General features: G+C 40.9%; 1 protein-coding gene across 3 annotated transcripts in view; it reads right to left on the bottom strand.

The window, feature by feature from the left end:
* The window catches only part of Zbtb41 (zinc finger and BTB domain containing 41), a 29508-nt gene extending 15419 nt beyond the window's left edge, over positions 1 to 14089 (bottom strand). For 2 of the 3 annotated variants that reach the window (XM_048357397.1, XM_048357399.1), the window contains exons 1-7: positions 13995 to 14087; positions 12087 to 13424; positions 7587 to 7794; positions 6914 to 6983; positions 5380 to 5527; positions 3277 to 3406; positions 193 to 288 (exon numbers count right to left, since the gene is read on the bottom strand). In XM_048357397.1, the coding sequence (XP_048213354.1) occupies positions 193 to 288; positions 3277 to 3406; positions 5380 to 5527; positions 6914 to 6983; positions 7587 to 7794; positions 12087 to 13209 (1775 nt within the window). In that variant the 5' untranslated portion in view covers positions 13210 to 13424; positions 13995 to 14087. Of the gene's footprint in view, positions 1 to 192; positions 289 to 3276; positions 3407 to 5379; positions 5528 to 6913; positions 6984 to 7586; positions 7795 to 12086; positions 13425 to 13994 lie in introns of all 3 variants that reach the window. The other variant, XM_048357398.1, reaches the window with a different exon arrangement.
* Positions 14090 to 15773: the final 1684 nt, after the last annotated feature.

The raw sequence follows: 15773 nt of genomic DNA, 5'->3' as shown, positions 1-15773 counted from the left end.
GCGACAGGGGAGGCTGATTCAGCAGGGAGATTGCAAGTTCAAGGCCAGGTAGACCCACTAAAACCAAGAGACCTGAAGGCATGGCTTCCTGTACCACAAAAAAACAAATTAACTAATGACAGCAATTACAATAGAACTGAAGCAAGGAATGTAATTTTATCTTACTTATCCCAAAGGAAAAATGGCTTTTACCTGTATGAGCTTCCATGACGAAAGCTTTGCCCACAAATACTACAAAGATGAGGCTTTTCTCCACTGTGGATTCTTAAATGTTCTTTCAAAGTAGTTCTGTGTTAGGAATAAAAAACAACAAAAGACAAAAACCATAAAGTGCTTTTAACATCAGCATTCATGCTAATCAGAGTTCAAGAAACATACCAGAAAGCTATTCAAGCTAACAGATACTTTCTTCTTTCCCCTACAGCATTTCTGCTCTTAGTGGACTATTCTAACCAGATATAAATATGTTCCTATGTTTCTCCTTAAAATTTTATTTTAAAAATATTAACTTAGGCCTCCTCTCTTAGTATACTTAGGTTTAATTCCTCTCTCCCCATTCTTTTTCTTTCTTTCTTTTTTCTTTTTTGAGACAGCATCACTATTTTGCTAAGGCTGACCTCAAACTCATTCTCCCCCTGCCTCAGGCATGAGTACTGAGATCACATGTGTGCGCCACCACATCTGGCTCTTATCCAGCATAAGCAAATCCTGAAGAAGCATGGACAAAAACTGCTCAATGAGCATGACTGCATTAGATAAAAGTGATGTGGATTTTGGTGGAGAGGGTATACTGGTCTTCACAGAATTCAGTTTTTCAGGATATCCTTACAAATGTGTGCTCAACATTCATTAAAACAATGGCAAAGGAAATGCTGCAGTGGTCTCTACCATTTTGGTGCTGATTTAAAAAAGTAATTTATATAAAGCATCTAATTATTACTATTCCTAAGTCTTCCCTCCCTCACTGACCATGGGTTGGCTACTGGCTAACCACTATTGGTCTAAGTATATTGCTAGCAATCCCCATGCTTCTAACAATAAGAGACTACCCATATGTCTGAAGACCTGTGTAAGGATGGATAAAGACAAAGTTGATTTTCTGTTTATTTTTGTCAGTGCCAGAGCTTAAACTCAGAGTTATACACTTGCTCAGCTTGTTTACTCAGCTATTGCTCTACCACTTTAGTTATACCACCTGCTCAGTTTTATCCTGGGTATTTGGAGATGAAATCTCTAAACTTTTCCATCTGAGCTGACTTCAAACCAGAACCTTTGGATCTCAGCCTCTTGAATAGCTAGGATTACAGGCAGGAGCCACCAGTGCCAGCTTGGACAATGTTTTGCAAAGGGGACAGAAGGGAAAGACAAATGTGACTGTCCTTCACAGCTGCTGCTGCCACTACTACTTGCTTTCTATTTCAATCCCAAATCTAGTGAGTTTAAAATGCAGAATGAGAAACAAAAGCAGGGCTGTGCCAGCAGACGGTGCTTTTCCAAAAGATTCCTGAATAAGCAGGCCTGCAGGTATACTCGCAGAACCTTAGAAATCGTTACAGTAAAAAGACAGAAGCATTGTCTTTGGGGTTTGGGGATGTTTTCTATTTGTTCTTACAGAACCACAAATTAAATTTATAATTCACATAGTAAACGGAGTAATTTTTCAATCTATATAGCTTGAGGTCAGGGCGTAATGCACTGTCTCTGAGCTCCTTTGCTCAAGGATAGTGTTCTACCACTTGAGTCACGGGTCTACTTCTGATTTTTTTAGTGGTTAACTGGAAATAAGAGTCTCACAGACTTTCCTGCCCAAGCTGCTTTAAACCACAATCCTCAGATCTCAGCATCTTGAGTAGCTAGGATTACAGGTGTGGACCACTGGTGCCCAGCTATACATTTACTATGAAATATAGTGTACTGATTTTCCTATCACTCCATAAATACATCCATTTTATGAAAAGAGAAGTTCAATTTTAAGACATAAACATTTTAAATATCTGAGTGGATCTTTTTTTGTTGTTTCTGTTTCTGAGACAGAGCCTTACTGTGCAGTCCAGGACTCAAATTCAATCCTCTTGCCTCAGCCTCTTGCTGAGATTATAAGTGTGCACCATATATGAAATTCATTCTTTTAAAACATTGTATTAAGCCTATGTTTAGGTTGAGCCTTTGGACATTTATCACATGTTAAATTCCTCCACATGCTTCTCTCTAATCTCATCAGCCATTTATACTTATGGTAAACATGGTTTTCCTTTCACTACATACACACATGCAAGATGCTAAATTCTGTATTATGTGCTTTTGAAGGGTTGAGTTGCAAGCAAAACCATAACAATATTTCCACTGTAAAATACTGAAGAGCTCAGAAGATCCTTAAAATTCCTTTTCCCCCATTTTTGTTTCAATCTATCTTCCATCTTAAAGATTTTCCTCATTCATAATCAACCATTTGCTCATAACTGTCCAGATTGATTAAGAAGTAGATGTAATAGTCAAAGAACATGGTAGGCCTTTTGACTGCTTCACTGCGGGTGGTTTGGACATACCACTCATTAGGAAAATGTTTCTGCCAGGCTATTTTCAGGGAACAGCCTTCCAACATGCTGCTTGAGGAAAAATATCTAAAGTCAAAATATTGGCAGGGATAAGGCAGAGGGCTCACTACTTTCAACATCCAACACATATGTGACCACCTAACAATTTAACGAACTTCAGTCTAGCAAGCCCCTGCGGACAGGGGCAGGTGTCCGGCAGCCATGACACATGTGGTCAGCAGAATCAGCTTCTAAAGTCTGGACTGTCTTCCCTTGGCTGCTCCTTGTAGTCTCCTGCTTTACTGGAGCTCAGTGGTACTTGACACTGCCAGTTCCCATACTGTGATATAAACTAGGTTCACATCATCCTCCGTTGCCACTCTGGGATGTGTCTCCCTTAGATCTGCTGAGTTATTGCAGACTCATTAGCACAGCTGCTAAACAGCTTCCAGGGTCATCCTGACACTATTCTGTGTTCCCCATTTTGTGGCTTGAGTGTATTTTTAGGGGGGTTTCAGAAAGGGATAATGTGAGATGTAAGCAAAATCAATCATCAAAACCTACAAATCCTGATTCTCTATCACTTCTCTAATATTTTTAGAATTTCTTCTTCACACATTTTAAACCAAAGCATATCAAGTATTTTGTATCTTGAGTTACTCAGCCCCCTATAAGCCATACTCAAAATTAATTCTGTGTAAAAAGCACTAAACTTTTCTGGGTTTTGCAGATCATTCTTCACCTTTCTCTCACTGATTTGCCACAAATAAAGCAAGTCCATTTTCTCTTCCCACCATGAGTACACTCGATATGACGTTTCAAATTCCCTGTGTCATTGAACTGGCGGCCACATATGTCACATGGAAAAGGACCTAAAATTTAAAAAAGAATGACATGCATTTAGAGTTTGAAGATCTATACTGAGTTAAATTTAATAGCTGTATCACAAGCAAAGCCTATCACTCTTAGTGGCGGCAGAGGCAGAATCTGTGACTGTAAAATTATTAGTTTATTTTTCTGCTCCTTCCTGCTGATCCCAGCAAAGCTGGTGACAGTCACTGCCACATCCCTACAGTCAAGTATAGGGCTTGGCATCTAAGACATAAAATAAATCGAAGCAGCCAATTTCTACTTTCAGATGAAAATAAAGTAAAAAATACTGCATACCAAATTTCTGTGAGAAAGAGGTAATGAGAATCTATGAAAGAGTAAGAGGACTCACGATATTTCTAAGCCATAGCTTTTTGCTAATAAGATGATAACTGAAAATCTGGCGGCATATTTTTGCTTAATCCTACAAAATGAAACCTACATGTCTCATAAAAGCATTGACTTAACTGAATCCTAAGTTTCCTACTAGCAAAAACTTCTAAAGTGTTAACTATTTAGTTGAAGGTTCCAGCTGAGTTGAAAGAGAAATGAATCTTCTCGTAAGGTTTAGTTACTGATTATGGTCCTTCAAAGAAAAAATTGTTTTGTGGGGTTTGGGGGTTTCTTACACTGGATATTCAATTTTGTATGCAGTCAAATCTCTCTAAACTTTTCAGGTATGCAACTCAACTTAAAACTAATACTTAGGCAGATCTTCATACTAACTCTCTAAACAGGATAAAATTATAGGATCTAATTGAACTTGGGGCCTAAACACCATATGTTAGCTTTTGAGGTCAAGGCTGGTACTCTATCACCTGAGCTAGATCTGCCCTTCTAAGTAGACTCAAAATATGCAAAGAACTTTCAAAACTCAACAATAAAAAAACAACAAACAACATGACTGAAAAAAACTGGCTAAAGACACCAAACAACAGAAGACACATAAATGGCAAGTACATGAAAGGATAGGCCTTATCACACACAAGCAAGGAAAGCAAAATAAAACAATGTGATACTACTAGACAGAATTACAAGGGCCACAATATTAGATGATTGTTAGGACAGGAAACTGGTGCTCTCATTCACTGCTAAAGGGAATGCAGAGGGGTCCAGCCACTTTTGAAGAGACAACATGGCAGCTTCTTACAAACAAAACATATTCACACCATCTAATACAGCCTTTGGGCTCCTAGATATTTACCTAAAGGAATTGAACACATTCATCCACAAGGAAAAAAAAAACTTGTGCACAGATGATTCTAGCAATTTTATTCCTCATCAGCAAAAGCTGGGAGTATTTCACCAATGTCCCATATGGTGAGAGATGTGGATAATAGATATAGTACACACAATGGAGGCAAGATGTGAAATGGGATTACGTATACTTTCTTAATATTGCTGGCAACCAAACACACTTTTAAAAATATTAACAATTTTTTTTTTTTTTTTTTTTTTGGCCAGTCCTGGGCCTTGGACTCAGGGCCTGAGCACTGTCCCTGGCTTCTTCCCGCTCAAGGCTAGCACTCTGCCACTTGAGCCACAGCGCCGCTTCTGGCCGTTTTCTGTATATGTGGTGCTGGGGAATCGAACCTAGGGCCTCGTGTATCCGAGGCAGGCACTCTTGCCACTAGGCTATATCCCCAGCCCCTAAAAATATTAACAATTTTTAAAAGAAAAAGTATCATTTAACAGTAGTAGGCTCTTCAGCATGATGAAATAAATAATGGCTATGACTGCTTTAAGAAAACATAATCTGGGGCTGGGAATATGGCCTCGTGGTAAAGTGCTCACCTTATATACATGAAGCCCTGGGTTTGATTCCTCAGCACCACATATATAGGAAAAAACAGAAGTGGCGCTGTGGCTCAAGAGGCAGAGTTATGTCCTTGAGCAAAAGGAAGCCAGGGACAGTGCTCAGGCCCTGAGTTCAAGTACCGGGACTGGCAAAGAAAAGAAAACATAATCTTCTCACCCAGATGGAACTTCTCCTGATGCTTCAACCGTGCAAACCGAGATTTGAAATGTTCTTCGCAGTAGGTACACTTGAAAGGTTTATCTTGAGAATGGAGAATCATATGTTCCTCCAAGTGTGGTCTTCGAGTAAAAGATTTCTTACAAATCTAAGTGAAAAAGTATGTGAAATGTAAGAGAAACAGAATTAATGTACAATATTCATGATGAGGAAAAGTAAGTATATGAATTCAAGTAGACATAAATTACTCCCAACAAAAATTGTAGCTTGCCAAATTATAATCAAATTGCAATTAACAGGCAAACAAAATCAAACAACAACAATGGCAAAATGTAAGAATTACATAAACTGATGCTGATGACAGCTGAATTACAACTCCTTACATGCAGAGCTACAGAATAATCTTACTAGCTCAGTTCTAAACACCAATTTCCTAATCCATGGAATGTACATTCATATGTCAGGATTTTTTTTTTATGATTGTTGCCATACATATGGTTGGGAATAGGAATAAGAAGTCACAGAAAAATCATTGCCTGGAAGGAAGAAATCCAATTCTGTGCGGGAAAGAGAGGGCAGACAGTGAACTCAAATCCTCACACACATTCAGCTTTCATGTACACCACCATGTTCCACCACTTGAGCCAAACCTCCAGTCCAGCTTTTTGATGATTAATTTGGAGATAAGAGTTGTGTAAACTTTTCTCCCCAGAGTTGGCTTACAACCACTATCCTCCTGAGTCTCAGCCTCTTGAGTAACTAGGAATATATGTGAGCAAACTACTAGTATCCAGCTAAAAAAATGTGACTTTTAAAGAAAGTGACACATATCGTAACCTTTAAAAGACAGAGAAGCTACGGTAATAAAAACATAGATTATAAACCAGGCACAATGCTAAATAATAAGCAGGTTATTTTGCTTAATTCATACAATATTACAAATAGGCACAATTATAAACATCATCATTTATACAAAGGATAATAAAATTTAGCAAAGGAAAGACATTATCTTATGTAGATCTGAGTAACAGTTAACTTTAGAGTTGGAGGAGTGGCTCAAGAAGCAGAACACCTATGCCTAGACAGCATAAGGACCTGGTTTCAAACTCTAGTACTAAGTAAGTAAGCAAATAAAACCAAGAAGGCTGGGTTGTAGCTCAAGTGGTAGAGCACTTGACTAACAAGCATGAAGCTCTGGGTTCAATGCCCAGTACTGAAAAAAATAAAATATTCACTTTTGAATTATTAGCATGAAGAAGATACAAATGATCGATAATATTAAATACAAAATGATATTAATCTAAATAATGAAAAAATACATTAGGGTCCTGAAGAATAAAGATGTTCATAAACTCCTCCCACTGAAAAATAAATTATCCCTTCAATCTGCCTCCCTCACAAAAAATTAGAGTAACTTTATATAACAGATCTAAAGGTAAACAAACTAAGTTATGTTACTTTAAAACCTAATTTTCTTCCCCAAAAGGAATATTATATCCACTTGGGCTTTCTAATTTAAATTAAAAACTCTTACATCACATTTCCAACTTTCGCTCTTAGTCTTCTTGATGGAAATAAATTCTTGTGCATTTTCAGGATGAAATCTATCAGAGAAAAGGAAAACATTTATTAGGACAAGACAGTATAGTAAGTCAGAATCTTAATATGAATCTGTCAACAATGATTCCCAGATTCCAGTACTAGCTGGGCATGGTGGCTCATAATTGTAACTCCAGCACTCAAGAAGCTGAGGCAAGACCATTGTGAATTCACAGGCAGCCTGGGCTACAGAGTGAACCTCTACCTCAAAACAAAAGCAAAAAGAAAAACCACGGACTGATATTATAGAGACCAGCTAAGAATATAGGTATCAACATCATTTTGATAAATGTGAATGTGTCTATGCTGATACAACAGTTGTTTCAGAAAATTTAGTATTGTTATACACATATAGAAACGTGTACACATTAAACAAAAACTTACATGTAAAAAAACAAATTCTCTAGAGGTATAAAATGATGTATTCCTGAAGACACATTTGCCAAAACCTAATACAGAAAAGAGAATAGCCAAAATATCCTATATTCAACTTTTACAGACAATATTATTATTTCAACATCAGAAAACTTTATCTCAAGTTACATTTTAAGAGTTAAAATTAAAATGTTAAGCACAATGCACTGCATATGAAACAAGCCACCACTTGCCTCTTGACATGCTTGGCTAAGGTCTTCTTGCTGGCATGGAGTTTGTTACAGTAAGGGCACTTGTGCTCCTTTTTATGGAACTCGGTTTCATTACTGTGCTTCTTTCGGTGGACGGTAAGGTTAGACTTTGTAGAATAGCGCTGGTGACAGATATCACACTCAAAGGGCTTCTCACCTGTGTGCACACGGGTGTGGCTTTCATATTTCCCTAGAGGAAGAGAGAAAGCAAAAATTAAATTCAGTATATTTATGACACTAACATTAAAATCTGACCATGGAAGAAAATATCGTAATTCAGCAAAGTGAATATACATACCAAATCCATGGAAAGCAAGAAAAACTACCTAAATTTCTAACTCAGACTAACCTCAAAGACTGTCTTGAGCTTAGTGTTCACAGAAAACTTTCCCTCAAAAACAGGTTGGCCAGGTGCCAGGAGGCTTTGATCTAAGGATCAGGCTGAAGCCAGCTCAGGCAAACCAATCTGAGACATGAAGCACAAAGTAGATGTAACTGATAAACACTTAGGGTTCTACATATTGTAGAACTTTGCATTACCATCTGAATACATTTCTAAGTTGTAAGTATATTCAGAACAGATAAAATAGACATTTCCAAATAAAAATAATTCTAAGAAAAGTTTTCAGAAAGAAAATTCAATTGAAAATGAAATTAAAAGATACATTTTGGGTTAATTCCATCATTTCTATTTAGAATAAAATTCAAACCATTATTGAAAATACAAATCTCTACATTGCAGGGGCAGAAAAGCATCATGGATAAACACAAGCCAAATTTGTATACACCAGGATGTAAATCCTGGCTCTCAAACAGCAGGCTGTGTGAACTGAAAAAGTAGCCCACTGATGATACAAACCTTTCTTGACTGAAACGGGGGAATCATATGTTCCTGTAGTTAGAACAACACATGAAGCATTTACAACAATATCCAACACACTGTAAAGTTTCAGTTAAGGTTCTCTGTTTTCATGACTATGCATAATAGCAATTTCAGTAGAGTACTTTTAAACAAAAAAAATAAATAAAATTAGGACAAACCCTAACAACATGAGGAGTAATTTTCAATTGAAAGCTCAGCCTTTTGCTTTGTTCAGCAAATACATTTATAAATAAGTTTTACTTGGGCTAAATCCAATGTGAATATTTAACATTTCTGTCATGCACTTCAAACAGAATAAATCCTTTATCATGAAAATTAGAAAACTCAAGTATTCCAAGGGCACTGAGGAAAAGAGGCAATCATAATTATTTGTCTACTTGACAAATAAAATAGCTTCACCAACTTATTAAATATATTTGTATATGATTGAATTTAAGCAAATATTATGTCATCCATTTATTAATTATGCTGTTTATCACGTAAGCTAAGAAAAAGAAATCAGGATATGAGGAAGGATGGCAATCAAAGACAAAGAAAAACAAAAGCATGATAAAAGTCTACTACATATTTAAAAACGGACTATGTAGGTAATGGCCTCTGCATTTTTTTTTCCAACCATGTAGCCAGAAACATAAATAACACTTGAGCACCTGCTAAATTAGCTATGTGATTTTAATTAAGCCAATAATCTATTCTCTCTATATCTAAATTACTCACTTTATGGGATTGGAAGAAGTAAATGAACTTATACTGAAAAGACACTTAAGACATTCTAGTACTAATAAGTCTTAGCCATCATTATTTTTACCATAAGGATTACCAATCAGTGTAGACCTGTAGGTTTATCTCAAACTCAAATCTGGGTAAGACTTGCTTTGTGAAGCCTTCCCTGTCTCCCTTAGGTCTCCATATTCATCCTGAGAAAACAACCTATATTGTACTATAATTGCTGTTTTGCACTGAGTGCTAAGATTGTAAGGCAGATTAGACACTCAAAAAGTATGTCCAATTAATGAATAGTGAAGAGCAGTTAAGACTTCTTGAACACTTTAATTTTGTGTAATAGTTTAGTGATTCCCTAAAACTGTCATTTAGTAGTATTTGAATCCTTCCACAGGAGGGAACTACTAACATATTTCGTTTTATTTAGGAAAAAACAAAAGCACACACAATAAATACGTCACCCAAGATCTAGACTCAAACTCTGGACAGTCTGACATTACTTTAGCTTATGCTTTTTCATCTCTGTAAGATAAACAGGAGACAAGAAAACATACAGACAGACATGTTTAATGGAGATGAGAAAAACTAGTGAACAATAAGAAGTCCTAATGTGTTTAAGAAAAAGATGTGTAGGAGTTTACTGTAAAATGCATTTTGAAAGGTTGGTGAGAAATAATCCTACAATGTGAACTATTTCCACAACTAAGAAAAGGCATTTCACAGCCTTTCTGGAAAAGGTCAGTACCTTATAGCTCATCAGTATTCCCCCAATTTGTGTCATAAAATGCCAGCTTCCTGGACATTAAAAGAAGTACTCCAAAGTACTTCTGTAATAAAATAATTTCTAGGTTAGGGAAAAATAACAGGTTTGTATAATTACAGAATCTGGTAGAGTTCACATAAAACCTACATATAATAAAGCCTAGTTTCCCCCATCTTACTGGGACCCAAATCCTGTTCTCTCATCAAGTCTATCAGAGGTCCAGTGCTCAATGGGATAGTCTGAGATCTATGCTCTGAACCTATACAGCATGTTGTGAACTGACTCCTGCTCACTCATCTCCAAGTCAAATTAGGTCAATAAAAGCAGAATACAGGAAGCATGTGCTAAGAGTACAATGTCTGAGATGTACTGAGAAGATAAAATGTTCCTAGGTACCAAGGAAACTTTCCTCTCCTCTGTGCCTCATACATTTGTTGACAGCTCTCACAATAGCACTTTAAGTGGCCTGATTCTAATAAGTTTCTTTTATATATAAGCTCTTCCAACTGCCTGAGGTACTCAGTAAGTTACTTTACTCATCTCTGCACAAAGTTGCAAAGTAAAAAATATTAAAAATTATTGAAATGGGTTGTCCAATGTCTTCTGATCCAGAGAATATACTCAAAAAGCATTATTAAAAAGCAAAATGAAGTTATTTGTAATACCACAGTATATTTAGGCCTTATAAGACTAATTTCAACATATACCAATAACGAAAGTAATCAATAGTACAAGACATATATCGGGGCTGGGGATATAGCCTAGTGGCAAGAGTGCCTGCCTCAGATACACGAGGCCCTAGGTTCGATTCCCCAGCACCACATATACAGAAAACGGCCAAAAGCGGCGCTGTGGCTCAAGTGGCAGAGTGCTAGCCTTGAGCGGGAAGAAGCCAGGGACAGTGCTCAGGCCCTGAGTCCAAGGCCCAGGACTGGCCAAAAAAAAAAAAAAAAAAAGACATATAAATATGAATTTAAACTGTATAAATTAGAAGATCAGCTTATGCTTATTTTTTTTCTTTTTTGCCAGTTCTGGGGCTAGAACTGAGAGCCTGAGCACTGTCCCTGGCTTCTTTTTGTTCAAGGCTAGCACTCTACCATTTCAGCCACAGCACCAGTTCCAGCTTTTTCTGTATATGTGGTGCTGAGGACTTGAACCCAGGGCTTCATGCATGCAGCCCTCTGCCGCTGGGCCACATTCTTGGCCCTACTTTATGTTTTTCTTATCGTTACATGTGTAGAATATTTTAGCTTCATAACCTCAATACATAGGTAAATAGCTTAACTACTGTAATTAAAATTAATACACATTAGTTTATATGAGGCATTTCCCCAAATTATTTTTCTAGCAAATCTTAAACATCTCAAAATTAAATATGCAGTAACAAAACTTCAGGCCGCAGACTACATTTCCTACATATTCTTTTCTAATGAGGAAAAGAGTGATTTACTCATTAACCTAGAACCTAAAATATTCCAATTGGAAAAGGGTTATGGATATTGGAAACATGAATATGTTTATAACTTACATGTCGCCATGTGAAAAGAATTCACTACACAAATTACTAGATTTTCATGAATCAAAATTAGCGTTATTTCTGAAACAAAACTGACATATGTAGCAAAACTGCATATACTTACTGATACTCAGGCATCTTTTGTCCAAATACAATACTAATCATCTATTACCTGTTAGGACCTGGTGAATAAGATGGACACTGGTGGCTCATGCCCATAATCCTAGCTGCTCAGGATTTGAAGCCAGCTCAGGCAGGAGGTTCATGAGACTCTTATCTCTAATTAATCACTAAAAAGTAGAAAGTGTAGCTGTGGCTCAAGTGGTAGAGCACTCTCCTTGAGCACCCAAGCCCTGAGTTCAAGGCCCAGTGTGAGCACCAAAAGAAACTAAAAAAAGGTAAACAAAGGGTAATATGGTCATAAAAACACTGCACTGCTGAATCCCAACAATTGACAATAACAGAATAAACAAATAAATGTGTACTGAAAGCCAAATTATGTTCCAGTCTAAATACTCTTTTGAAAGTTACTTACAAAGTTTAGCTTTTAATTATAAATCAGTAAGCAGAAACAAAAAGCAAGCTTTCTTTTCTTACCTATTCGATCAAACGTCTTATCACACTTAGGACACTGCAATATTTTCTTGTTACTGTTCTGAATGATTACCGGCGTTAACCCCTCATGAATGTTTCCTACAGAATCTCCTGCCTCAGGTTCCTCTTCTTCTGCCTCATTATCTCGGTCACTCTGTTCTTCAATGTCAGAGTATTCATCAGACATTTCCTCCTCTAGCTCATCTTCTTCAGCATTGTATTCACTTCCAGCATCCTCGGAATCATTTCGATCAGACTTTTCCTTATCAAAGCTTTCTTGATTCAAATTGTCTGACCCGTCCCCACTTTCTGGTTCATCCTCGCTTGTGTCATCAAACTTCACAGGACACTTACGATTCCTTTTGGACCTTCTTGCTGAAAAACTTCTCTCCAGCATTTTTAACCCATGTTTTTTCCCTAACAAAAGGGACCTATGAGCTTTAGTCAAATGATTCTCTAACGACTTTTTATAACAGAAATGTCTACTACAGAATTTGCACTGATGATTATTTGACAGTCTTCCCGTTAATTCATTTAGTGTTTCTTCTGGTGATGACTTTTCCGTTAGTTCTGCCTGAAAAGCTGCAACATTTTCATTATTTAGCAGTTTAACTGCATCGATAATGTCCAAAAACTTTGCAGCCTCTAAAACAAGAGGTATTTCATATTTGTACACAAAAAACTCTGATGTGTAAAGAAATTCAAGCAAATGCTGAAACACTGAATGGGTGACGTGATCCAGGGTGACAACATCAGTGCTGGGATTTTTGCTCAAACAAGCATGAAAATAACTACTGCCAACGGCAACGACTACTTTATGGGCACTAAATTCTTTCCCTTCCACTATGATAAGTAAGTCGCAGAAAGATGGCTGCTTCTGCCTATCGTCATTTAAATACTTCAGCAAATTCTTATTATACTGCAAAGAACTCAGGAGGGTCCTCTGATCTGGAGAGGGAGGGAGCTCCTGGTAACGGTGGAGAGCTTCGGGGGCTGGCCTTTCGGTGGAGTACGGACAGGTCACTTGGTCACACTGCACTGTGACATTTCCCTCTGGAGACTCTTTAGGGTAGCCCAGGTGGATCTTCTCGTCAAGACTGGAAGCAACCTTTCTCCTCTTCTTCATTGCAGTACAGCAATCCCCGAACAAGAGAACTTCATAAGTGTCTGCAGAGATTTCTGAAGGAAAGCTAGATTGTCTTCGACCACGGCTTCTGGAGGGGCGTGCCCGACGGTTTCATGGTCTGCAAACGAGTGAGAATCAAATCAGCGTGTTAACTCCACGGGGCCAAGCAATCACCGTGAGGAGGAACCCAAAGCCCGTTCGTTAGCTCAGCTTTTCTAAATGTGTAAGGAAATGAGGATAAAGTCACGGCTTGCACCGTTCAAGGCTCAGATTTTTTTTTTTTTTTTTAGGGCGGAGGAATCAAAAGGAGGGCCAGGTTAGGGGGAGAGAGAGAGAAAGGCAGCCAACAAAAGAATAATTTTAAGGGGAGGCGTGCGCACACCCACCGTCCAGGCCCGACGGACGAGCCGGCGGGACGGGACCGCACCGACGCGGGGAGGGAAGGATGCGGCCCGAGGGGGGGCCGCCGGGACGGTGACAATGAGGCCACCGCGACCCGGACCCCCGAGGCCCCGGTGCGCACGCTATCCCGGGCCCGCGAGGCGCACTCGGCGGGGACCCCGCGCGCGCCCCTCCGCCCCGAGCCTCCCCAGGCGGGGGGCGGCCCTGGAGGGGCGCCCGGCCCGAGCAAGCGGCTCCCCCCGGGGAGCGGCGCTCCGCAGGCGGCGCCACGGCCTCCTCAGGCCGCGGCCGAGCGGACGCCGAGCTCTCGCCGGGCCTCCCCCCCCGGCCCGCCCCTCTTTCCCGCTCGGCTTCCCGGGGCAAACGCCCGTCACGCTCATTACCGGGACCGCTGGGCTCCCCCGCTGGCTCCCGGCCGCCGAGCTCCGCTCCCGGCGCGCCCGCCCCGGAGCTCTCCACTTCCGGGTTCGGCCCCGCCTCAGCGCCCGCCCCGGCGCGCTCCGGCCCTTGACGCAGTCCCGTCGCTCCCGCAGCACCGGCTACGTCACCCGCGCGCGCCGCCGCCGCCGCCGCCGCCGCCGCTGGTCTCGCGGCCGCCCTAGGAAAACCCGGCGCGCGCGCGCGCGCGCCGGCGTCCCCACGCACTGCGCGTGCGCGCGACTGTCACTCAAACAGCCCGGCGCGCGCGCCGCCGGCCCGACACACGGTGCGCATGTGTGAGCGCCGGCGTGCCTTCCTGACGCATGCGCGCTTACCCTCTCCCGCGGGGGAATTCCTGACCGACTCCCCGACCTCCGCTGCTCCAGTTGTCCCGGTGGTCCTCGGTGACGGAGGCCGAGGCTTAGTGCGGGGCGCGCGCGCGGACGCCCTACGACCCGGTATTCGCTTTTGAAAGGATGCACGGAACAGTGACGTGCGGGTTCACAGCCCGTACGTCCGGGAAAGCAAGCGAGGCCGGCGACGCGCGGGCTCCGCGGGGACCAGCCACCCGGGGCCGGGGCCGGGGAAGCTGGAGGGCCGCCCCGTGGGAATCCGGGAGACCCCCGAGGAGGAGACCGGGGATGCCCACACCGGTCCGCATCTCACCGCCAGCCCAAGGCCCGAGTATCCAGCCCCGGACACTTCAGACGCTCATCTGCCATGGGGACCCCCACCGAAGTGCCCAGCCCGAGGGTGTTTTGCACCCTCCACCCTTGCCGTCGTGTGATGAGTGCTGTCTTCCTCACCTCCCCGTCTGTAGACTCTGTTTCTCTGGAGAACCCTCAACTGTCCACCTGCGATCAAAAGGAAGAGTGAAAACTACAGAACGGCGTCGTGTTCTCCATCCGAAGTAGCAAGGAGGATGAGGGACCCACAAGGAAGAAAGGGAATCTCTACCCCCTCAAAAGTACCAGTGCCTGCCTTTTGCTGATCCGTTACCATCCTACTGTCTTTTAGCAAGCTCGCAGGTTTATTTCTGGAAGTAAAATGTTCTCCATTTATTTACTTGAATATCCATGGAAAAACTACTTTGTACTATGAATGTGACCATTTTTTTAAAAAAGGTAGCATTTAACATGTTTTTTCAGTAACATCACAAGTATAAAATACTTGGAAAGCTGGGCACCTGTGACCCAGGCCTGCTTCTAATCTTTCAAGCCAGCCTGGGCAGAAGAGTCTGTGAGACGCTTATCTCCAATCCAACCACAAAAACCTCCAGTGGTGATGTGGCTCAGTGGTAGAGCACAGTTATTGAGTGGGACAACACAAGTAAAAAAATCTCAGTCCAGGCACTAAGTTCAAACCCCAGTACCAGCATGCACTCACACACGTGCGCTCTCTCCCCCCCCCCCCTTCAACAGATCGGTAATAGTCAAGTGTGATGCTCACATGTAAGCCCAGAACCTAAGAGGCTGCGGCAGGACCATAGATTGAGCCAACATGAGCAAGTTATCCTTGCAAAACTTGTCTCAAGGAAGTAAAATAAAACAGAACAAAATAGTACTGTAATAAAACACAAACTTCTAAATCAGAGTAAAATGTTTAATGTTCCTCCTGTGTTCTTTTAGAATGGAGTAATTAGTAGTAAGCAAAATAAAAGGATTAGTAACCAATAAAATGAATGGCAAGAGTAAAAGTGAGAAACCTAGAAGTAAAATTAAAACATGGAACCAGTCACACTC

Source organism: Perognathus longimembris, chromosome 11 (genome assembly GCF_023159225.1).
Source record: "Perognathus longimembris pacificus isolate PPM17 chromosome 11, ASM2315922v1, whole genome shotgun sequence".
Lineage (NCBI taxonomy): Eukaryota > Metazoa > Chordata > Mammalia > Rodentia > Heteromyidae > Perognathus > Perognathus longimembris.
This window is presented reverse-complemented; position numbering and strand designations above follow the sequence as displayed.